This window comes from Ammodytes marinus (genome assembly GCF_949987685.1).
Source record: "Ammodytes marinus genome assembly, chromosome: 6".
In the NCBI taxonomy this organism is placed as follows: domain Eukaryota; kingdom Metazoa; phylum Chordata; class Actinopteri; order Uranoscopiformes; family Ammodytidae; genus Ammodytes; species Ammodytes marinus.
Genome location: NC_137235.1, coordinates 28,546,495 through 28,571,873, shown reverse-complemented (window position 1 = coordinate 28,571,873; position 25,379 = coordinate 28,546,495). Strand labels below are relative to the sequence as shown.

General features: G+C 42.0%; 1 protein-coding gene across 1 annotated transcript in view; it reads right to left on the bottom strand.

Annotated features, from left to right (window-relative positions):
• Positions 1–25,379, bottom strand: part of sh3pxd2aa (SH3 and PX domains 2Aa) — a 115,354-nt gene that overhangs the window by 18,201 nt on the left and 71,774 nt on the right. The window contains exons 8-9 of the mRNA XM_080029584.1: positions 22,262–22,390; positions 5,642–5,755 (exon numbers count right to left, since the gene is read on the bottom strand). Coding sequence (XP_079885710.1) covers positions 5,642–5,755; positions 22,262–22,390 — 243 coding nt within the window. The remainder of the gene's footprint in view (positions 1–5,641; positions 5,756–22,261; positions 22,391–25,379) is intronic.

Here is a 25,379-nt window from a genome sequence, read left to right as displayed (position 1 = left end):
TAAGAAAAATATGTCTATATATACTGTATATTTTTATTAAGAGCACTCTTGGACTCTGGGGGCATAAGGGCAAAGGCCTCCTCAACCTCCATCACTCCCGATTAGTTCAAAGCCTGTATGATAAAGCAGCGGTAATAACACAATGAGTAATTTTCCTATATTAGAGCCTTCTCGGGGGGACATTAGATAGATAGATAGATAGATAGATAGATAGATAGATGAAACAAACAGTGTCCCTCTTCTATCTTTCTACTGTGCTCTCCACTCCCCCCCCCCCTCTCCCTCTGTGTGCATCTGCTACGTGTCACTTCCTGTCTGCCTCCCATCCACTCCCAGTGTAGTGCCACCATGCTCCTGTTGACCTCCTAATTGAAATATCAGCACAAAGGGAAATGTTATTCCCAGGTAATTCCGTGGGGTTCCGGGCTGCGCCTGTCGGTTCCTCTCCAGCGGGCCCGGCTGTCAGTGGAATTAGGTTACAGACCAGGCGCAGAGATATAATGAGATGTAAGAGACGACAGGGGGGGGGGGGGGTAAGGGGGAGATCTCAAAGAAGCAGTGGATCTATGTGTGTAAACACAAGGACAGCCGGCCCTAATGGGAACATGGTAGGACCACTGACGGAGTGTGTGTGTGTGTGTGTGTGTGTGTGGGTGCACTTATTTTAGCATAATTTGAGTGCATTAGTTAACAGTGAGGGGAGACAGTGAGACAACCCAAGGAGTTGAGTGTGTGTGTGTGTGTGTGTGTGTGTGTGTGTGTGTGTGTGTGTGTGTGTGTGTGTGTGTGTGTCTCTCTCTTTTAACATAATTGCCTGATTCAACCCGCAGGCTTATAAACGGATTATTCTGGTCTGTTACATCTTGGGTCTATTTCAGGAGATTTTGCCCATTTTTCCTGTCACGAATAAGGTGGTTGAACTCACACAGTTAAATGCTGTAGAGGTGAGTATATTCTTATCTTGTCATAACTTGTCAAAATCACTTTTTGTCAAAATCAGTGAATATCTCCTAACGATCCACTACCTTTCCTGTACTTGTGTGTGCACAAACAAAACAAATCCAGTGTTAATACACAGCCTAGTAAACGGGCATGTTGCTAGCTACGGTGGACCCTTTTTTTCCACATACCTTTAGTTTACAGGGGCCCTAGGCTGTGGGTTAACACCATTCACTGATTTTGACAACAAGCGTTCTCCAGAATTGCTGACTCCACCTTTAATAAGCGGTATTTGTGGAGTTCTTTCTTTCCACCTCTACATAAAGTAGTTTTGAATAATCTAAGTTAACCCTCTGTCTGCTGTTGTTTCTCTGTTGTTGCTATGTTGTTGAGCTCCCAGATATCAACAATCACTGCATTAGACTCAATGATGGGCAGTTGTCCAAATAACATACCTGCAAACTCGTCGCTTTTCGGCGAAAATCGCCGTTTAGAATAAAAATATATGACCCACGTGAATCGTATAGATCCGAAGAGTTTTTGTTTTTGGGAGGGGGGGGGGGGGGGTGTGTAGCGGCAGCTGCCAGAGAAGTCAGCCAGCGCTTCCCAGACTGGACTGTGTGGGCGATCTACCGTAGTGTGAGACAAGGGAATATCGTTATCTTGGCAATAAAACATCTTTGGTAGACGTCATGAGTATTGTCCAATCAGCGTTAAGATCGGGCACAAGCATCACTGCTGCCGCTGTGTGTTCAGACTTTAGAATTGGCTAAAAGTCTCAATCAAAACCCTTTTGATAATAAAAAATTAGAGGCTTTGATTAAACACTGTCAATGCTTCAGAGGTTAATGTAACAGCCTACTGAAACAGAAACTATACGGAGGGACGCAGCTCACTGTAGCCTACAGTCCCTTTATTTAGTCGCGCTGTCAGTTTGCCGACATGGCTCTCTGTTAGACTCGAGACATAGAAAAAGATCGCGGAAGCCGTTCCCGTAGACAAAGTAAACGGGCAGGATATCCCCGACTGATTTCATCCATCAAACCACAGAGTTTTTTCTGAGCGGCGTCTCACTCGCTCACTGGGTCTCCCGGGTCCCGGTGATTTTCAACGTCACAGCGATCGACTCGCTGCTTTGCTGGGGCAGAGACTTTCTGTGAAGGTGATTTAACATCACGGTCGTAGACGAATGTTATAACTTTATGCTGCATAGTTTGCACTGCACTGTTGACCCACACAGGACTCTTAAGTGAAGCTGACAGTTTAATGAGCGCACATTGCAGAAATGAAGTGTCTGCAGTGCGCTCACAATCAGAGCCGACCGACAGCCCCCCCCCCCCCCCGCCCCCCAAATTTATTTTTATTTTTTAGTTTGTGTGTTTGATATTAACATCATATTATTATATCATACAAAAATAATAATACAATGTTTTGATCTAGATAGCCTAGTTACTAGCCCAATAATTTAATCAGTTCATCTGGGAGGTAATCCAAGTTTAACTGATCACGTCACGTTCACGTCCAGTGTGTATTGAGTTTATTTAAAAACATTTGGAAATGGGGCTCAGATGCCCATGCACTGTATAACCTATTTCAGCCTCATCTGTGGAAAAAAAGATAGCTGGACAACAGAGTTCTTCTGCTTCATTCCTCTCACTGCATTTAAATGCATTCATTATATTACAGAGAAATATGTCCCATAAAAGAAAAAGAGCACCAAGCCCAACCCAGAGGACCCTGCATAATATTTTATTTTAAATGAACATTTTAATGGAAAATCCAAGAAGCTTCTAATTCATCCGACCCAGTGTCTCCAAATTATTTGTTCACACAAAATTCCTCAGATTTAGCCTCTTAATTTCCCTCTCAAAGTGCACCAGATTCATGCATTTCACTTTAAAAAGTTTAAAAAAAATCTCCCGGGGGGGCATACCCCCGGACCCTCCTAGGAGGGTCAGGATCTCAGCTGGCTATTATTTTCACCCAGCTGGACATTGGAGGCAATAGTGGAGAACTGTGGTTGTGTGAATGATATTTAACAATAGCCAATCGTTTGGACAGCGAAAAACACCCGACCCCCCTAGAAGGGACGGGTGTTTGTCACCTTTTTCACCTCCTATGAGTTTGCAGGTCTGAAATAAGGATTCCAATTGATGGAGCTTAACCCGAGATAATCTGTTGTTTACCCCACACATTCCGCACATGAAGAAGAAGCTATGCTAGCCACAATGCAACCCCAACGGCCAATAGATTGTTCTCAAATGCAGGTGTGTCAGGCTAGTAGTAGCTAACATTGCCCCGAGCAACCAGCTTCTTCAAGAGAGGAGAATTTTCAAATGTGTAGCCTTCAGCCACAACTAAACTGACTCAAGTGACAGCACTTGGGGCAATTCATGTGAGTGGGAAAAGCTTCTTCTATACCTATACATCTCTTTTTTCCCACATACACAGTATTACCCTTAAACACCTGTAAACTCATTTTGATGTGAACAATAGCTGGGGACTTAAAAGGTGCAGTGTGTAATATGACATAATCAAGAAAGTTATAGAAAGTTATAGCTTGCAACGCTCCCTGGGTAACCCCACCCCTTTCGAATAATAACAAAAGCTACAGTGGCCTTCAAGGACAAGAATAATTCCAAATTCTAAACAATGCACCTGATGAAATTCCAACCATGACACTTCCAAAATGGCGGCGCCCATGCCTTGGTCCATGGTATGGAGAAATACGGAGATATAAAAATATTCTATTCTTTTTTTTTCAGCTATTATGCACTAAATTAAACATACTTATGGATATTATAATTATTTTCTACCAAGCCCATGAAAAAAAATCACAAAATTTGACACACTGCAGGTTTAAAGGTCCTATAACACAGATCATGGCCACTAAATGAAAAATGATTTAATGAACCCCCCAAAAAAACCGCAATGTTGCATCAAAAGCTTGTTACCTGATGATATACCAAATGTAATGGAATATATTCTAAATATGTAATTAGGATTCATTTAAAATTGTAGTAATTGTGGGAGACATTAACTTGTGTAAGTGGACAGGGGGCCCTCCCGAGATGTCAGAGGGCTCTGTATAGCCTTGGACTGCTTGGATAAATCTAGTCTTCTTTCGTGAAATCTGCATGCTTGAAGGCTGTGATAAACAAATAGCAATTTAATATTATGTATAGCACACCAAATGATCCATGAAGTATGTTTGAAAAATGGAAAACAAATGACAAATCCCCTGAATACAATCCCCAGGCAACCAGTGTTACATATCCATTAGGCTGTTGTTTCCCCTGCAAAAATCCAAGATTGTAAAGAGATTCAATGGTGACAGCCCCTGACAATCTATTAAGTTTGAGAGTTAGAAAGAAAAATCCAAGAAAGCAATGAAAACGATAAATAATAGTGACTGTGGCAGCTGTGGTGGGGAGCTGTCATATCATTCTAAATGTGTGTGTGTGTGTGTGTGTGTGTGTGTGTGTGTGTGTGTGTGTGTGTGTGTGTGTGTGTGTGTGTGTGTGTGTGTGTGTGTGTGTGTGTGTGTGTGTGTGTGTGTGTGTGTGTGTGTGTGTGTGTGTGTGTGTGTTGCAGAATTGCGCACGGCTCAATGAAGCATGGAGGCTTGCACGTCTTAATGAGAGGCAGAAAGTGTTTGCTAGATAATCCGGTGGCAATCTACAGCCGAATAAACTATTGCACCATTCCTGTTTCATTACCACACACTACTGCAGCTAATATAGTGTGTGTGTGTGTGCGTGTGTGTGTGTGTCTGTCGCATGCATGTGAGCATACTTGTGTGTGTTTTAGCACCTTCTGTATCTCTATTCGATTCCCTTGGTTTTAAAGGTGCATAATGCAGTTTAAGGTGAGGGGGTTTGTTTACATTTGAATAGCCTGCAGTTAGTTTAAAAAAACATATTTCCTCTACATTTAATTCCTAGTGTTAAATCATTCTATCATCGTGAAATCAGAGCCAAATTATTCTGAGGCATCTGGCACCTGACATAAGGCTAGAATATATTAGTAAAAGAAAACTGTGGGCTCTGCTGCTGTAAACAACAACAACAACAGAGAAACAATAACTTGTCAGGAAGCTTTCTAACTTCAAAACAGTGTTCACAGGGATCACATTTTGCTGCGAGGAAAGTCTGATTATTCAGTTATGAGAAAATACTTATCTGACACACCCAAAGTTACATAGTGTACCTTTAAAAAGCAAGAGAAAGGCTTTTGACACAGTGATGAAATGCCCCAGCCACAGCAGTCAGACCAAAACATTGGGGAAGAAAGGGTCACAAAACAAAACAAGGGCTTCTGCAAAGAGAGTTGCAGCCTCCCATGGGGGAGTAGGAAGGAATTTGTTTTTTTCTGCGGTGCCAAAATATTGCAAACCCCCCTTTGGGCTGTGTGCTGGTACCGTTTCACCATGGAACTCTGCACACTGTGGTCTTCAAGGTTCCTAATGTGTGACTGGTGTGTGTGTGTGTGTGTGTGTGTGTGTGTGTGCGCGCGCGTGTGTTTAGCGCTGACTTGTGTTATGCTGCTTTTTATTCTAAGAAAAAACTGCACACAATAAAAAACAATTGAGAAATCATGTCCTGTTCCACGCGGGCGTTTCTTGGAATACTGGGATTTGGAGAGAATGACTTTTATGTCTTTTCTTGGTGTTTTATGAATCTAATATTGTGTGTGTGCTAACCTTCTCCAGTCCTGGAAGTGCCCAGATCCAAATCGTCTCTGGTTACGTTCTGGGAGTCCAGGTATGTGGCCGGCACCCAGCCCTGCTGATCCGCTGTGCTGACAAACCACCAGCCTACAGACAACAAGACATAGAAATATACATATTAGAACAGTTATCAAGGCCTGAAGGAATGCAGCAAGGTTATTTACGCCAAACTATTGGGACTACAAGTCATCGTTGCTAATTATTCTAATGCAGCACAACGTACTGTGACAGCACAATGTACAAGATTCCTCTGGAGAATGTTTTTTGACAAATCACTTTTTTTCAAGATCAGTGATTTATCTCCTCACAATGTTGCTACCTGTCCGGACTGCGTACGCGCTGAAAAGAAATCTGGTGTTAATACACAGCCTAGGCTCTGTAAACCGGTATGTAATTAAAAGGAATGTAAATGTGGGCCCACTTTGTTTACAGTAGCCAGTCTGAGGAGATATTCAGCGATTTTGACAGAAAGTGATTTTGACAACAAACTCCTCCAGAACGGCTGACTCCATCTTTAATGAGCCTGTCTGTGTCAGCATGTTAGAGAAACCTTGGGTGGGGGTTTCACCTAGTTGGAAAGGCTCTCATCATTGCTTAACCAGACATGGACAGAGAACACAGATACTGGAGACAGGCAAGTGTTTATTGAACAAAGAACCTGCTGTGTGACTCTAAATGAATCTGTTAAGACCTGTAGGTGCTTTAAAGAAAGTGTCTTCACTTTTTAGTAGTGTTTTTTGTTGTTGTTGCGCAGCAGTATTTAAGACTTTGATACAGCCGTACTAAAGGCACAGTCAGGTTGCTTAGGCTATATTCTGTAGCAGCCTTCACTGAGCTGACGTGACGCAATGTTTTAAAAGCAGATGTATATTTGGTTAGCAACCACAAGCAAAAGAACCGGGAGGCAATTTCTTCTCACATCGATCATATTTTGACATGTCACTTGTTTTAAAAATGGGTAGATGTGACTTCAATTATTGTAGTTCCTCAAGCTTCTGGCTAGAAACCATGTATTGATATTCTTCCAGTACATACAGTACAGTACAAACAGCATGATAGCTGTTCTGAGGCCGAAGTGAGATAAGAACAAAACAAAATATTTCACCAATATCCCCAGGCTTTGTAGTGTCTTTTGTATTAAAGGTGGGGTAAACAATTTTGGAGAATGTTTGTTGACAAAATCACTTGTTTTCAAATCACTGAATATCTCCTCACATTTCCTCACTTATTTTCCGTACTGTGAGTGTACTGAAAAGAACATCGTGTGCCTACGCTCTGTAAACGGGCATGTTTGTATCGCTATGGTGGGCCCCCTTTGTTTACATTCCCTTTAGTCTACAAACCAGTTTACAGAGCCTGGGCTGTGTATTAACACCAGATTTTTTTTATCCAGCGCACTCACAGTACAGACAGGAAGCACATTTTTAGGAGATATTCACTGATTTTGACAACTGAAACTGATTGTCAACAAACATTCTCCGAAATCGCTTAAACTACCTTTTAAAGTCTGATTGAACGTGATAGTAAAGTAGAAGTGACGGACAGAAAAGTAGAACGAAAAATGGCGCCAAACAAATATTCTTTCTTTTTTTCCAAATGAGTCCAACAGTTATGTCATCATCACTGCTGCTCCAACGTCTACGGCTCTCTCTCTCTCCCTACTGTGGTTGGATGAGTCTGGGTGAATCAAGCCATCACGCCCCGTTTTATGACCCGGCAGGGCACAAATCACATAAACACGTTATTATGAACCATGTGGAAAATATGCCTGGGACATACAGCTGTATCATAGGGAAAGTAACAGTCATGGTACCAAGGGGGAAGGCGTAGTTATAGGAGGAATATACAGATGCAAAACAGACAATGTGTAATGAAATAAAAGCCTAAATGTACATGTTGGACCTTTTTTATTTACACTAGTATGAAAGAAAGAACACGTATCATGGATGCAAAATGGAACAACAAATCTCTAAATTGACCAGAGCATGAAAAATAAATGTTTTTTGCCGGCATTGTCCCGCATTATTTAACAAAACTTAAACATATTTCTTGTTACTAGAACCTGTATTCCTCTGATCAAACAGTGGTGAACTGATAACTGCCTGCAGCAACTGAACAAAAGATCTGGTTGGTCATTGACACATCGAACACACAGCCCACTTTTGTTGGCAACAGACGGGCGGCTTCAAATATCTTGGACTCGATATAGTCAATAAACTCAACACATTACTTGAATCCATAAACGATCCCAGCAAACGCCATGCATGCCATTATGCAAACTCAGAGCACGGCCTGAAGGCCCACACCTCCTGTTGTTTCTTTACAAAAGGCATCATTCAATCCATCCAGCTATCCATTTTGCTTTGCCATCTTCTCCATCTCCAAGGAAAACAAACGTACTGGCATCACTCACACTGCCTCCAAAAATCATCTGTCTTCCCACGCCTCACATGTCATAAGCAACAAGGCCGTCACACGCCTAACACTTACCATAGCAAATGACCCTGACCCCTCCCCTCAATCAACACTTTAACATTATGGTTGAAGATACGCCCATTTTAAAATGGAGATGTGGTTTTGGTCCACTCTGCCACAGCGGGCCAACACAAACTGCCTTCACTGAGTTGAGATTGTTGTGAGCAAGAAGAGGAGCACAAATGTACACAATGAAGATGGAATGTATTGTATTTGTGTTTTCTCTGTACGTTGCAGTGAATGTCTGCTGTATTGTACTCGCTGTTCAAACAACAAATATCCCGCTGGGGAAAATAATAAACTCAGATCCAATCCTATTAGCAGTATGATCTAGTTCAGAGTAGTGCTGTTATCAGAAAGTAATGCACCTCGCTGAATATTATATTCCATTTCTAACAAGTGTGTTCTGAAAAATGCCAAACAGTTGTACACACTGTACATTTAAAGGGGACATACTATTGTTTTGCACAATCTTTAGGTATTTAATGTCCCTACTACCAGCACTCAAAAGCTGACAAAACGACTCAAGTCAGTTTCATCTGGGCTGCTTATGTCAATAAATGTGTAAATTGACACAGTCTGTGCGTTTCCATGGCACAACTAGATTGGATTAAGACATATACCGAACTAGACACTTGAACGGACCGTGTCACTTGTCTAAGTATACATGGCCTTTCAGGAATCGGATAAATGTCCGATGCATGGCTGTCTCCACTATGCTAGGTGGCGCTGTAGCCCTTTCAACAAGTGGTTTTAGAGCCACGTCCGGTTGCCTTCCGGCAGCAACCATAGCAACCCTACAATTGTTTTACATCATCTCCTTCCACTTCCTTGTGAAATCCTTCGCAGGGATTCTCGAGCAAGCGCAGAACGAGAACTCCAATATGCGATATCCGATCCCTGTGCAAAGAGTATTCCGACAATGAACGAGTTATCGAGGTGTTCTTATCCGACTTCGCTTGTCCGTTAATGTGCCGATTTGTGTGCAAAGTAGATCGGATAAAGGTGTTTACATGCATTTTACAAGTCCTGTTGAAGTGTTATTCGTTTATTTACCCGATTATGAGTCTGCATGTAAACGCACTGACTGTTCCAAAAAATACTTTTGAAAAGTGATGTCATCCTTCAAAGCTTGTTGACATATTACACTCCCATGCCATAGCTCCGAATCAGACACCAGAGACTTTGCAGTTGATTGGCATATCAACCGGCCCCCATAGCCACACCTGAGGCTCCACTTGCTATTGAAGGCAACAGAGAGTAGAAGCAAGCTGCACTGTCAGCTCACACTCACAACCAACACACTTCAGGTTCGCACTGGATTATGGGTCAGCATCGCCCAAATAGGATGCTGTTTTTGATGAGAGACGTGACAGCTCAGCAGAACGCTCAGTAGCACTACAGGAATGTGAATATCCCTCTTGCAAAAAATAGTTGAAGCCTTTCTGCTGGACTGCACCAACACTGACCGCACTAACTGGCATTAAATATGAATGGGTTCTACCAACTTTACAGACCACAGTAGAGGAGCCTGCCCATAGCCCGCTGCATGTGGCCTCAACTCTCCTTTTACCCATATAAGCAGAGAGAGGCCTGAGCCACCCTGACTCTGACAGCTTGTGTAGTAGCATAAAAAGGCAGTCTTCTAACTAACACACACACACACACACACACACACACACACACAAACACAAACTCATACTGAAATATCGGCCCCCTCCCCTTAATTTCCACCACGGTGGGTCATATCTTTCAGTCATCACACTAGACTTAATTCAAGCCGAGGGTCTACAGATGCACAGGGGAGCTTGTGCACACACAGTAACAGTGTAAGCTGAATGTCCTCACAGTCACACTAGTTTGTGTGTGTGTGTGTGTGTGTGTGTGTGTGTGTGTGTGTGTGTGTGTGTGTGTGTGTGTGTGTGTGTGTGTGTGTGTGTGTGTGTGTGTGTGTGTGTGTGTGTGTGTGTGTGTGCTCTTATAGCTTTCAGACTACACGCTGATTCACGAGAGGTCAGAGTAGTTCATATTCGACCCGTCAAGATCAATTTAGGATCCTATAAAGTTGAAGGTAGTTTCATTTCATAGGTAATTGTATTTGACACCACGGCAGTTCTACAACGCAAATTAATTCTTACGTATAGCTCCTGATTTAAGAAGTGTTGTAAAAAGTATAATTGCGCCCTCCAAAGTGCTAAGACTTGTAAACTCAAGAGTAGTCGGCAGAGTTGGGCATCAGGAGGACTTTAAATCTGCTAGGTGAAGGATAGATAAAGTGGGTTGTGATCAGACAATGGCTAAATTCTGAATTCAAAGTGAGACACTACAGGCAAAATACATTGTTTATTCAAGCACCGCTCAATTTTGAGATTTTTTTTGTTGCTATTTTGATCCCATAACATGTCTTCTTTCAGTATGAATAAAATGTCCAACATGTACTTTTAGGTGTTTATTTGACTAAACCTTGTCCGTTTGCGTCTGTATATTTCCCCTATGCAACTATCTTTAAAGGCTATTCCTGAATGTCAACTAAAGTATTTTTAATACTCCAAATCTCAACGTCTAAAGCACTTACATCAGCTACACTTTCCATCATCATTCTTTTTTTGATAGTCTGTAAAGTCTGTATTCAAAATGTGTGCTGTAAGACACTAATATATTGTTTAAAAAAATGTGTATGCAAATAAATTATTGTTTTAATATAAGTAATCAACTGGCAAAGTTTCATGATGCTATCTATAAGTTAAAAACTACGTTACCCCCTATTGACTTTCAGTGTCTTGCCTTTAACAATTAATTTACATTGTACTTATGGCCAGCCTAGGGGAAGCAACCGATGCAGAGGAGAGTTTCCCTGCGTTCCAAATCACATACTTTTTCTTTTTACTACATACTAAAGTACAGAAGAGTTTTAGGGCCACAGGAGAGAAAAAAATCAGATAAGGAAGTTTTTTTTCATTATGTCAAGAATAAAGTCGAATACTCCAAAATGCTATTGGAGTTAGTAGGCGCATTTATGTATTTTCAGCTTACTCAAATTTACTTGCATGTATTGGGACATCCTAAATCTTTTTTTCTGGCATACTAAATAGTATGGAAGTACGGGGATAGCGTGTGGATTCCTGAAGGTTTGAATCTATTTTTTTTGTTTTGCTGCAGTGTGAAAGTTCCACATAGCAGCAAGAAATAGCGTGCCCCATGTGAGACACATTAGGGCTTATTTCAAAGGCTGTTTCATTGCATACAACTCAAAAAGCTGAAAAAGAAAGAATTGGAGCCACCTATATGCAGGAGCACTGCAGTTTTTCACAGAGACAAACGCAGCAGAAGTTCTTGCTCTCTTAAGCCCACCTGGCACTTGATAGAAAAAAAAAACTGAATAATGAAAGTGCTGTGCTGGTAGAGGAGTGAGTGTGTGAGCTCAGCCAGACTGCTGAATATAAGCTGATAGGGAGTGCAGCTTGTAGAAGAATCGGCAATCATACCGTACCACGTAACACTTCAAGATATGGAATGATGTGATTTGAATCTGTTCATGCTGGTTAAAATCACAGCTGCAGCACGTCGAAGAAATGTTCAGCTGAGGCAAGAATAATGAGGCAGTTGAATAGGGTACACTTTTTTTTTTAAACTTTAGCCAGTTTGTCAGTACTTAAATCAACCCAATACATTTTATTTTGTACTACAACTTTTGTGGAAATTATTGAATACATATGCAAATGTTGAGAGATCTAACTAATTATACACTTGCATCTCTTTAGAAAACACAAATCTAGATGTGGGATTAAGCCAGAGTGGACATCTTTATTGAATTTTTACAAGATATTAAGAAATGTTCATATCAGGAATGATTATGGGAAGTTCAGTTGATGTAAGTGCTATAGAAGTTGAGATTTCTTTGGTTCAGTGTATTGAGAAAAAAATGGTGATGCATGTTTTGTAATAGACAAAGTTTAGTCAAATAAACACCTCAATGTAAATTTTGGACCCTTTATTTACTACTAGGAAAGATTAAAAGTAAGAATTGGTTCAGTTGTTAAAGAAGTCCTAATTGTAGAAAGCATTCTGCATGCAGAGGGGGGTAATCAGAATCAAAAATGATTCCATACTTTTTTTACCAGCTTTCCAAATATAGCTACACCAACAGGATTCCTAGTTCTTTCTGAAACCACTTCAAGTGCCTTGGTGGAAACTTCAGATATTCTATTGAGCTTTGGATAATTGAGTGACACGCAGAGCTATTTTGGGAAACATTCTTACTAGCTCTATTGCCTAAAGGGTTAGAAGAGACATCCTCTCATTCTGACTCTTGACTTTCCGAGCATCAGTTCCTTACTCCCATCGTGTGCACACATGGCATTGTGTGTGAGGCAAGGCTTTTTGACATGCAGGGCCCAGTTTGCTTATAAATCCAGCTCTGGAGAAATAGTGGGCACAGTAAAAGCTAGATAAATGAAGACCAGAAACTGTGCTGGCCCCAACTTAAATGTACTCTACTGTAAAACAGACTGGAGACAAAGGGGTAAGAAAAACAAAATGCAGATGTGGGAATAATGATAATAATAATAATAATAATAATAATAATAATAATAATAATAATAATAATACAATGTATTTATATAGCGCTTTTCCAAATGCTCAAAGACCCTTTTTGCATTATGATGAAAATGCCATAAAAGGAACTTATGTGGAACATTTGCATAAACGGTCACTTTCTCACTGTAATAGTTGTTAAACACCATTGCCCAACCAAACCTGGGCCCTGAGAGAAAGTGGGCGGAACTTGACGTGTGAGCAGCTTGTGGTCAGATTACAGTTTTCACAGTAAAAGCTGTCCCGTAGGAGGAGAACTGGGCCAAAGAGCGGCAGACAGACGGAGAACAATTACTCATATTCAATTGAAACAGCTTGGCAAAACAACATGCAGATAATGATGACTGACCAATGCAGTGCAGTTGAGGGCATGGTGAGCCGAATTTCTGTTATTGGGGAGAATATGTTCACTTGCTAAATGTATTGGCTATGGCCGTGTAACCAATTGCTTAATTTTTGGACCGTTATCGTCAATGTATAATGCATGGCTGCCGGTGTATGCTTTAGCCAAACTAACTCACACATGGTTTTTGTACATGGCTAGGTCATATGATGATGCCCAAAACCAAAAGTGTTCAATCAACGGTCATCCTAGCAATCTAACAAACCAAGTACTGTACATGCGGGTGCACATTCCTGGTAGATTATTTGTAATGTGAATGGAGTTAATCCACTGTTTACATTGTAAAATTATTGTTTCAGTGTTATAAACTGCACTCGAGTGTTAAGGCATCTGGTCACCCCTTCAAACTAATAGATGTACTACTCAGACCAGCCTTATGGGGCCATATTTAATTATGTTACAGGTAGATGAAGCATCTCTCCCTCGTTTAAGAGCAAGACATCCAAATGACTTCAAGCCCAAAATGTTAGAAAATCACATTGCCCTGACCTTTAATGAGTACATTCATGCTTCCAATGGGATAAACCCTTTTTCATTTTAAAAGCCTTAAAGGTCCTAAAAGAACATTTTTAAATTGCTCACGTGTTTCCCATCATCTCAGCATTTTCAAACTGAAGGATGCAATGAAAACCAACTAGGAACTGGTCACAATACATTTTACTTTCCATTTCCTAAAACACAAGTTTCTTATTTCATGAAAGTAGGCACTGCAGGCACATGAAACTACATGCATATAGGTCTTAGAGATAAAGGGGCAAATACAATGAACACTTTATGATAATCTCACCTACAGTGGTGTTCAGTTCTTGACTTCTAATAAAGCCAATGTGTGCCCTAGGAGGTCTTCAAAATTGTGATCAAAGACTTGACTAAAAAACAAGAGTCCAATTCACTTGGTTGGGGCGGGCGGTTGGTTCAGCAGCAGTGGCAGCTGTCAAAATGAACCGGTTCAGAACAGGACAAATAAAAGGTGTAAGGTGTTAAGGTGATGAAGAACATACTGCAAAGAGCCGTCTGCACATACAGCAGAATGCAAGGGTGGACTGTTGTTTTAACAGGTTGAAATCACCATCATATGTATGTGCGTGTGCGTGTGCGTGTGTGTGTGTGTGTATCACATCGATAAGCAAAGAAATCTCTGAGTCCTCTAAACATAAGACTGAGCTATAGTGCATGTATTCATAGAATCCCTCTTGAATCAACCTAATTCTTTACCTAAAGCTAACAAAAACATCAAAATAGAACATCTACAGCGAAAAAAAATATGTATTCTAAATTGCTAGTTTGTCTTACATAAGAGACCCAACTGTTCTGGAGGATGTATGAGGCGCCGAACAACTAATGACTAATATAATATTTAGATAGCTTATGCAGCAACACCTGCCTGCTGTCTGCCACATTTACACACACACACACACACACACACACACACACACACACACACACACACACACACACACACACACACACACACACACACACACACACACACACACACACACACACACACACACACACACACACACAGCACAAAAATATGAATATGTAAATAGGTAGAGGGGACTGTAATTGGCATTTCTTACAGCGTTGAGCTCTAATTGGAATTTATAGCTACACCCATGTTTTTGGCAGACAATAATTGCATACGGAGGTCACGGTGAACACAGCTGTACAGTCGCTAAAGGCAGAGCGTGGTGATCATTGACCGACGTTTCAGATGCCCGGGCCCCCCCCCCCCCCCCCCCATGGGAGAAGGTCTGGAGGGATGGGAGATGCCTTGAAGTGATTGGAAAAGGAAGAGTGATAGAAAAGAGGCAGCATGTGAGAAGGAGAGAAAAAGAGAGTCAAGGGTAGAATAAAAGAGTTGTACGTGGGGGAAAAACAGAAAAGAAGCAAGACAAAAGAGGGAGAGAGAGCCAGCAGATGTTTGGCTGGTGCTTCAAAGCCATAGTAGTATTTCCATCCTAATTCCCTGTTCCAAAGCAACACACCGCACACACACACTTTCCTTTTGGCTTCTACAGTTCTGGGAGTGTCCATCCACGGTTATCAGACAGTGTTTTTTTTTTTTCAATAATGTGTGTTATAAATGCGACTCTCTCTAGGGAGGTGCTCACAAGATAGCTGTCAATCTATGGTCCTCCTCTCAGCTTCTAATTAGGAACAGATTCCCCTGGTGAGCAGAAAGCACCGCAACACCGGCTTCTTTTTTTTCAAGGCAGCATATTGAATTGCATGCTTATCTTCACTGCAGAGCGGAAAGGGACTCAAAGAATATGACTAAAAATAGCCACACAACAATTGCTGCTGCCTAGAATCAGCTGTGGACTCAGTATCATCAGTGTGATAGAGCAAGTGTGTTACAACATACCAGGTAGTAGTGACAAAGTGTCAAATGTCCAGGCTGAACTGTCAAATCACTAAGTTTAAAACCCCTGAGCTGCCACTGGATCGTAACAACAGACCATTCTCAACACTGAATATCTGAACAAATGTTGGCACTAAAAACATTGAACCCCTAGCAATATGTAGCATTCGTTCAAACCTTCAAGGAACCCATTTTCAGCTGGAGAAAACATCGCCACTATTGACATCCACTTTTACCGCTGTTTGTCACGAAAAATAAATCTGTAAAATGTTCTCCCTATCCCTCAAAAATAAATGGAGTGTATATTTTATAGTCAAAAGATTGGGTTTTTTTAGATGTAACCCGCTAACTTAAGACTTAATAGGATATACCGAGGAGCCATACAATACATGCCTTTCTGGTTCTTTGGAGAGATTCAGAGCCCATTTCACGGTACTTATCTTTACTCCCACTGTTGGATGAAGGCATTACATCCCTGTTTGAAGCTCATGTTACCTGGGTTAAGTTTTCATAAAACCAGGGGGTCTTGTTACTGAGCCAGATTTGTTGCAAGTGAAAGCAAATAGCCGGCGGTGGGGCTTTCAATGACCAGTGTTGACTAAACATCAGGCTGAATGGGGTCCATCTTAACCTCTGCATGTATCCTCCATATGGTGCATGTGCTAGCATCTCTAACACACACATCCCTCAGTGCTAACACTATCATCATGCTCATTAAAGACAAAATACTTTTCCAAATCGCAGAACATACAGCAGCATTTCAGCTGTCTGTCAGTATATGTAGGCTGAACATCTAGTTGCTCTGCATATTGGAACATGCTGTGTCCTGACCTGAGCCCCTTAAGGTGGCGGTCTGGTCAACTTAAAATGGCCTTCTCTGGGACTCTGTCTGCAATTGCACTTTTTGACTGCCTGACATTCAAGCTAGCTAACACAGCTAAGCGAGGGTGTTGTGAGACTGATACTAGGCCATCACTTTGTTCAAGACATACCACCTTGATTGATACTGACTGTCTGTTTTATAGCCTAGAGGTAATGCCCATGCTTGACTTAAGCCTACCATATGAACTCCAAAACACCCGTCTCTGATCCAGAACATCTTTTAAGCTAGCCATCAGTACACCTTGATTAAAGACACATGCTACATTTGACAGCCTAAGGAAAAGGGTATGTTAAGCTAGCTTCAATGCAACCTTTTAAAGTTCCATCAAGAGAAGGCTTCAAAAGGGAATTTGTTTCACATTGTGGCACTTTCATTCTTTGTTATGGTCCTTAACAGTACACTTTTTAAAATATAATCCATTTTGCAGTTGTGGGAAAAGTGTGGTTGGTTAAAATGTTGACAAAGCTTCAGGCATTGATTCACCGTCAAGCAGCATGGTATCTGCTGACAAGCAATGCCATATAACTGCGACATTTCTTACATATTCCATTTAAATGCCATTTTTAGCCATTTACAACAGAGTTCTGCAGAAACCTGATTTTGATCAAATTCCAAAAATGTCTAATCTCATTAAATCAACCACTGAAATCTGGCAGTATGGAGGACCAACATATTTGGGCAAATGGCTTCTCCGGCTGGTGCTGTGGCTGGGGCGCTACACCAACCCAAAGGATCCTGTTTGCAGTTTAGCGTTAAGTTCCTACTGGCAGAACCATTAGTCTTGGTTGATGAAACACAGTGAAAAAGGGTATTTTCCCCACATACTGTATAAACCCCACCCTCCTCTGTCACTTTGGCCGCAGAGTGGAAGGTTAGTGGCTTCACTTGACATTCTCTGAGATATCAGAAAGTCATAAGGGAACCTGTGTAGGATTATGGCCATGTGTTCCACACAACATCAAATATTTTGGTGGGCGTTTGTGACTTTGATAGTGGACATTGGAGAGCTAACGGAGCATAAAGGGAGACATGACATGCAACAACAACAACAATGACTTCAAGTATACATGTTGCAAACCCCAGAGCCACTACACCTCAACGTTAATGTAATGTACAAATGTTGTACTTATAAAGCCAACAAATAAGGATTCACATGCAGACCTACAGTATAACTGTCTATGCTGCAAAAATAAATGTTATGTATTTCAAAATCCAATCATAGTTTAACCAAAATGCAGCCCATCTGTAAACTCAGATACCTCCACCATTGTTTTTTAGAAATGCTTCCGCATGGCCCTGGGAATTGCAAAGTCTGTCTGTCAGCTGCTCTACCACTTCGGTCCAGACTGAAATATTTCAGCAACTCCTTGAAGTAGTTCCACACAATTTAGTATAGACATGTATGGTCCACAGATAATAAAACATCTGTTGGATCACCATAAAACACGATGATCCTTTTATCATGTACTTTGCAATGCACTCAATTAGGTACAATATTATGGTTTATGACCATTTACTAGCAGAATTAACAGTAAAACCATCATCATTATCAGCCTCACAAGTTAGCATATTTTACTTAGCATGCTTACAAGCAGCACCGAGATGTCAAACATGGTAAACAATACACCTGCCTGTAAGCATGTCCTCTGTTGATTATGTTAGTATGCTGTGCCTGAGTAAAGCCTCACACACTTGTTAATGTACACAATCTGAGAGACTGACCGTAGGGGAGGTCAGTCAATCTAGATTACATTTTTTAAAGTGTATGAAAACATACATTTCTTCATCTTAAAGTTTAGTTACGAGGAACTTTTTCTAATCGTTTTTCCTAATGCCTCTGTCCGGGTTCGCTAACCCAGGGAACATCAACTAACTAAAATAACTACCGCTTTTTCTCAAAGGTTGCCACTAGAAATAACACAAACTGAAAGTTCCTTGTAGCCACATTAGCTGATACTAATAGTGTCAAAGAGGGAAGTACTGTTTCTGACACATGTGGCACTAAAACACACTGACCTTCTCTCTCTATCTTCCTTCCCATCACTGCATCCCTTTAGTTCACCATATCATTGAACCAGTCACATATGCAGATTTACTTTCTCCAGCTGGGACATTCCTCTCTACAGACACTCTGTGGTTCCCATGTCCGAAGAAGCAACCCAGAGAAAAAATCTAGGACAGTGGCCCAGATGAGGCCTCTACTCCTCTCATTCCGGGCTTGTCAACCACCATCCCCATACATTTCACTTTCCTAGATAGCAGTTCCTAAATTGTAAAATAATTGTACAAGGAGATGTGCTGAAGACACAGAATTTACCAACACCAGGAAATAGCCACCCACGCAAACCCAACCACATACCCACTCCCCCCCCACCCCCCCTAGCCCAATTGGGTTGACATGGGGTCACAGTACAGTGAAACAGCTGGGTCCGCAAACTTTGCAATAACGGCAATAACTTCTCACAGGGGGGCAAACAACAAACATCCAAATCTGGAGTTGATCCCTATAATTATAGCAGGTCACATGTCTGCAGATACTTAAAAAAGCTGGTTGAGAAATACTTTGCGTTGCGAATGAGGAACGGCATATTAATGCATGACAACCATCTGTGGTCAATATGTGGATTGTTCTTCTTCTGTTGAAGCAAAAAACGTCAAAAGATATAAAATATGGACTCTGGCTTTTTTTTTTTCTTAGAGAAGATTAAAAGCCTTAAGGGTGCTATTTTGACACATAATGCCTAGAATGTTAAAGAAAGTAGGATCTTTAATTAACAGCCTAGAGTAGACTGTCTACCACCTCATGTGTCTCTGCAGTTACAGATGTCAAAAGGATATAAGCATGCACAGACCGGGGAGGGTTTGCAGTAAAGAAACCTTGAAAGCGGGAGAAGGGGGTTGTGGGATATTATACAAGCTCTCAGATGTGTTGGTCTTGGCAGAGCCTCCGAGTGATGTCATCATCATCATCATCATCATCATCATCGTGGCTGTTGCTCCACTTCTTTGGCCCAGTGAATGACGGCAGCGCACCAACCATATCCAGCCCTTGAGCAACAGCCCAACTCAGAGTTCACAAGTCACTCATATTGCTGTAAGAGCTTCAATCAAAGTTAAATGTTGTCAGCATAGCAGCACAGACATTTAAAAAAAGGGGGGTCTGGTAAGCAGATGCTGTCACAGGGCCAGAAGAATGTACTGTGTGGCTAGGGCACACTTGTGAATATGAATCAAACGTTTAAGGATGCATGTTCCTAAAATAGTTGGTCTGGTAATAAAGAGTTGCATGAGAAAAGAATTATACATTTCCCCCTTTTATGTCAATAGTTAGCAGGGTCGCTCATCAAAAAACCTCAAAACAGAGTTGCAAAGAGCCGGAAATGAAAACATACTTGTCACTGAAAGTTTGACCAAAATGAAAATGCCACAACACAAAAGAAAATAATTACCCAAGCATTTTCCCCCCCTTTCTTTACTCCGTCAAAACTTTAACTCAACAATTATCTCACTTATGCTGACTGGGGACAAATTGGAATCGCATCAAATGCTATTTGAATTCCACATAGAGAGATGACAAGCTGGTTTAAGGAAAAAGCTGTCTCACAAAAGGCCACATAATCACTCAAAGATGTGCACGCCAAGATATCTCGAAAAGAGAATGATTTCACACATGCAATCAGCGGATAGATAAGAGCTTAGAGAGAGCGACAGGATTATTTGGGGGGCCAAGCTTTTTGCCGAGTTCTTTGGAGTTGTGCAAGCTGCTGCTGCTGCTGGCTGACAGTGGCCGCTTGCATGGAAAATGAGATCCTGCTATGCGATTGTTCAACAGTGTTTACCCCAAGGGGAGGCAAGGTGAAAAGTGAAGAGAAGCATCTCTTGGTGATGCAAACACCAGCAGTGTTTAGCTGAGCAGCAAACATTGTCAATACAGTATAGCTCCCTTTATTCATACCTGATGCTACTTTATCCACGCTAATCTGGATTTTACAGTCAGGCTCCAAAAGAGATAAGCCTTCGTTTCGACTGAGGGGTGTGGTACGGTTCGGTTTTCGGCTGGACACGCATCTATTTACGTTTCAACTGTCAAAAGTTGGAAAGGGTACCAAAATTTAAAAAAAACATACAGCACCCTTTTTTTTAATCACCCTTTTGTTGGGGTACCGGGCCTTCCCAAAAAGGGTGGAGCTACAACACAGTGCAGTACCTTGATTGGTCGACAGAATCATTATTTCCGTGCAAGACATAAACTGCTCTGTGCGGTCACCTCGGCAAGAGTGAAGAATCTTGTGTTTAAAGAATAATGTCAGCGCGTAGCTCTTTGTTTATTGTGTGTGTTTTTCCTCTTCGTTACATTTCCGCTATGATGTCACGATATTTATGTACTGCCGCGATTAGTGCCTATCAGGGCTCTGACCCATAGACTGTGTATACTCTGATCGCAGCTATCGCCATTGGGCATATAGGCCTACCCTACCTTACAAGTGAGAATGCTGTCGGCAGTATAAACACAAGCCAGATCAAATGTTAACGTGCCATGCTGAACCGAACTGTGCCGCACAGTGGAAATGAGGCATATTAACAGATAAGATATCTCGATACCCACGTTTAGTTAGCAAAACAATTACTTCTGAATGAACTTGGTCATTCGTGTTCCAAAACCCTACCACACACATACTGCCAGCCAAACAGCACCTCCAGGTGGTGCCAAGCCCCAGCTAGGAGATGAGGAGATTGAAAGAAGAGGGAATACAGCTGTGTCTTATTTAAGGGGTCGCATCCTTAGAAGGACGCGGTCTACACGGTCTATGAAGGCCATAGCCTGTGAAGGCCGATTCGAAGGCCGATCGAGCGTTGTTAAACGAGACGGTCTCCGCAGGTCTCCGTTTACGAGCATTTCCTGTTTGCGTAACAAGCCGTTACCTTGCGTGACGACTCGCCACTCCTGTGCTGCCTAGCAACCCTGATAGCTGCCAACGGAGACAGCCTTGTCAACGGAGGAAAAAATTAAAATAAGTTGCCTACCAGACGAAAAGAAAAAAAAGTACAAGAAAAAAAGAAAGGAAGATAAAAGTTAAGAAGATGGAGCAACACGATGGATCCTTCGTTGGGCCACGAAGGATCCATCTGTTGCAGCCTTCAAAACAGTGAAACGAAGGCTGCATTTCAAAACTTTGCGTGCCCCTATGAAGCAATCGGTCTTCAAATGCAGCCTTCGTAGGCTGTAACCCCTGAATTGAGATTCACCCAAAGACTAAGGGAGAGGTAGGAGGTAGGCTGTCATAGGGGACTCCGGCAGAAAAACAAAAGGAAAGAGGGGAGTAAAACACCCTAAGAAGGGAGACAGAGGTGCCGGGTGGGCATGCCTCTCTGTGTATGTGTATGCCACCAATGTGTACTCAGTGAGAAGGACATACAAACAGGGAACATACAAAAATGACAGGCAGGCATGAACATGATGTCACACTTTTGTTTTGTTTTCCCACACAGACGTGTTAAGGCAAGACACGGCAGGCAAAACGTCATTTTGCTTTTCAAGCATTGGGCAATTTTGAGATTTATGTCTGTTTTGCTTCCATAACATGTCTTCATTCATACTAGATAGATGATTAGGATTGAGTAGCATTAATACATATTGCCACATGTTCATGGGTATTCAAACAAAACATTGTTGTCATTATGGTTATCAAGTGGCAAGGTTTAATGATGACATCAGAAGTGACATGTTTTACCCTATTCCCCTGCAGTGTCTCGCCTTGTTCTGTTTTATGCTCTCTAAGGTTGTGTGGATGCTTTCATCCAAAGTTCAACCATAGAAAATGGTTCGGCACTCGAAAAACAAAACAACACATCAAAACAAATCTCACTCACCGCTTTCGCTCTTCTCGATCACGTCCACCGTCTCGCCGGCTTTCAGGCTGATCTCTGAGTTCTCCTGCCGGTCGTAGTTGGCCACGGCCACGTACTGCTCCAGCACCATGGGCTCCTGGCTCTCAATGCCTGAGGGGAAGAAACAGGCCGTCAGCCACCTGCCCGCTGTGGCGCCCCGCGAACGCCCACCGCCACATCCGACTACACTGCTACAACCGCCGCCACTGTGCACCCGGTACGCCGCCATCCACCAATCCCCTCTCTCTCTGTTCCCCCCAACCAATCAGAACGCGAGCTCACGACTTGGCTGCATAGTCCCAGACGTCTGGCCACATAGCTATAGAGTCGACCCCCGGGCCCCCACAGCCAATGACTGAGGAGCATCGGAAAGGAATCAAAACAAAAACAGGGAACGGTGATAAAATGTTTGTAGGGGCCGCATCCTGGCATCTGAAGTCGGCTCCATACTCCTAGCAAACTTTTAGGTCCGAAAAATGAAAAAAAAGTCAGTTTATAATAGAGAGAGAGGGAGAGGGAGAGAGAGAGGGAGACAGTGGAGCTGCTAACGGTTGCAGGGGGAAGACTGGGGAGCAGAATGAGTGGAAGAATGGTAAAGTTTCCCTGTGGAAAATCAACAGTGCGGTTGGAGAGGAAAAGGCCTCCCCTCCTCTGCCTTTGGGAGCCAGCCGTTGGACAGCGAGAAGAAGTAGGGGGGGGAGTGAACACACCAATCATGGTTAGTCGGCACTGCTGGCCTTAAATAGAAACATATGAGTGGAGTAGAGAGAGAGAGAGGGAAGGAGGTTGGGTCCATGTTTATGTGAAACAAAAGAAGAAAGCATTTGAGTTGGGCTTAGGCCACTCTGTTTTCTCTCTATCTCTCTCTGTCTTACTCACTCTCTCTCTCTCTCTCTGTCTTACACTCTCTCTCTATCTCTCTCTCTCTCTCTCTGATGTTTAACCTTTGCAATGTCAGCAGTGATTACATTTGTTGATATATCTGATAGCTGAGTTGCAGACATGCTTGTCCGTCCTTGTTTTTAGTATCTTATTAGTTTGGTATCAGTGATCAGGGTCAGGAACTAGACATTGATGTGGTAAGAACAAGCCAATCTTCTAGCAAAACAAAAGTCCTACAATCTTACAATTGGAAAGTTCAAAAGATCAGACCTGAACGAATCATCAGAGGAATGCAACCCACTCACCAAAACAGAACATTGAAAAAAGACCATTTGAAACGGTCAAAATTTAAACATTTTCAAGGACCGTGTGCATTAAATGCTATATTTCTTTTTGGGGATTTTAACCGTACAGTTAAGGTTATGAGTTAGGCTTATGCAATTAAAAGATGGTCAAGGTTATGGGGACAACATTGCCAAAAATGGTTACGAGCAACTTCACCTCACGCACCCTTTTATCTTGAACACTCCAAACATGCAACACTTTTCAAAGCTTTCAATGTCAAGATGTGTTTTATTCGCTAAGGCACTGAGGGTGACTTTAACGTCAGCTGCTAGAGATATACGGTAGATGCTACATCTGATGTTGAAAAAAAAAGACAATATGCCCCCTGCATAAGGGAAAGGCACGTCAGCACCAGCAAAGACACAATAGAGCAATCAGTCCCTGATCAACATAAACACCAGCGCTGGATAATTGCCGCGGCGGGGAAGAACGAGAATCACACTCTGTCAGCAAATCGTTCTATCTTCCAACTGACAACGAATGTGTCAGGCTTTTTTGTAATTTTCTAAATGGGATAATACCTTGAACATGCCTTACCTTGTATTGTGTTAGAGTAAAGCAGAGCATATCCTCCATGCTAGATTCCCCCTAAGATCTAAGACAAGATCTTCCTAAGAGCCAATTGTCCCCTACGATTGACTCAAGTGATTTTAGTGTTTACTTAGCATCTTAAGATGAATTTAACACGGGGATGGGATTGAAAGTCAACTACAGCCTTTTGCACACTGCTTAAAAAAACAACAAAGCATCTCTCTACATGTTGTTACTCAAAGAAACAGACAAGGAAACACCAGGGAATGCTCGTCAGTGGGTGAGGCTGGGCATTCAGCTCTGCCTTTATTTAGCTTTCTCTCCCAGGAGGCGAAATAAAGAAAAAGGGAACATATTGCGGAAGAACGTAAGCAGCCTATACAGTATTTGTGCGGGGAGGGTGGGGAATCCAAGGCAGCCTGAGGTAATGAAGCAGCACAGATACAGCTATTTAAGAGCTTTATGCTGTTGTAATGGCAACCACACCTCGTTGAGAAATACCACGTTTCCTAAAAACATATTCTGACCTGCATGCTACATTTCTACCATCGCTAAGATATCTTGTTGAAATGAGGGAAGATTGGTTTAATAGAGAGTCGTGTCTGCTGAAAATATGGCCACTTTTTGTGTGTTCTAAAGGGGGATGTGTCTTTGTTGTTCTTAACTCATAGTGACACACTGATACTTCTGATGGAAACCGGAAAACAACATGTCTGTCTTTTCCCCAGCCATGCCTCAATTACAGTGACATGTCTCAGAGAATATTGGCTGTATGTTCACCAGATGGGCAAATCGTTGGCAGCACTTGTGTCAAAAAAAATGTGTTGGGGAAAAAAAAATACACATTCACACGATTTGGATCCCACTTCTTCTCTCTCGACTATGGCTGGGTATCGAATTTTGAAAATCCTTCATACCAGTATCAAACTATTTTTTTGTCGTTCAATACACCATTTCCAAACCAAATGGGTTAATCTCATTAACGTCACTGAGCCAGTAAGCATGCAGCATGCTTGACGTGCCAAAATCAAAGAGTGCTGGTGATTGGCTGTGTGGAGGCATCCATGGAAAATACATTAGGTTACTGTCACCGGTGACATAATGACTCCTGTCACCTGATTCAATCAGATGCAACTGATTTGCACTGATTCATTGCATTGTTTACAGGTTTATCCTTTTTTGCTGGTATATTCTTTTGGAGCTGTAGTGGCTCAGGAGTTACGCTATTTGTGCTAAATCTGAAGGCAGTAAGTTCCATTTCAGCTCATTTAAAGTTTTATTGATTGATAATATGGAAACATGCCAAGGATCTGAGAATTGTTACACCATAATGTGTAATTTC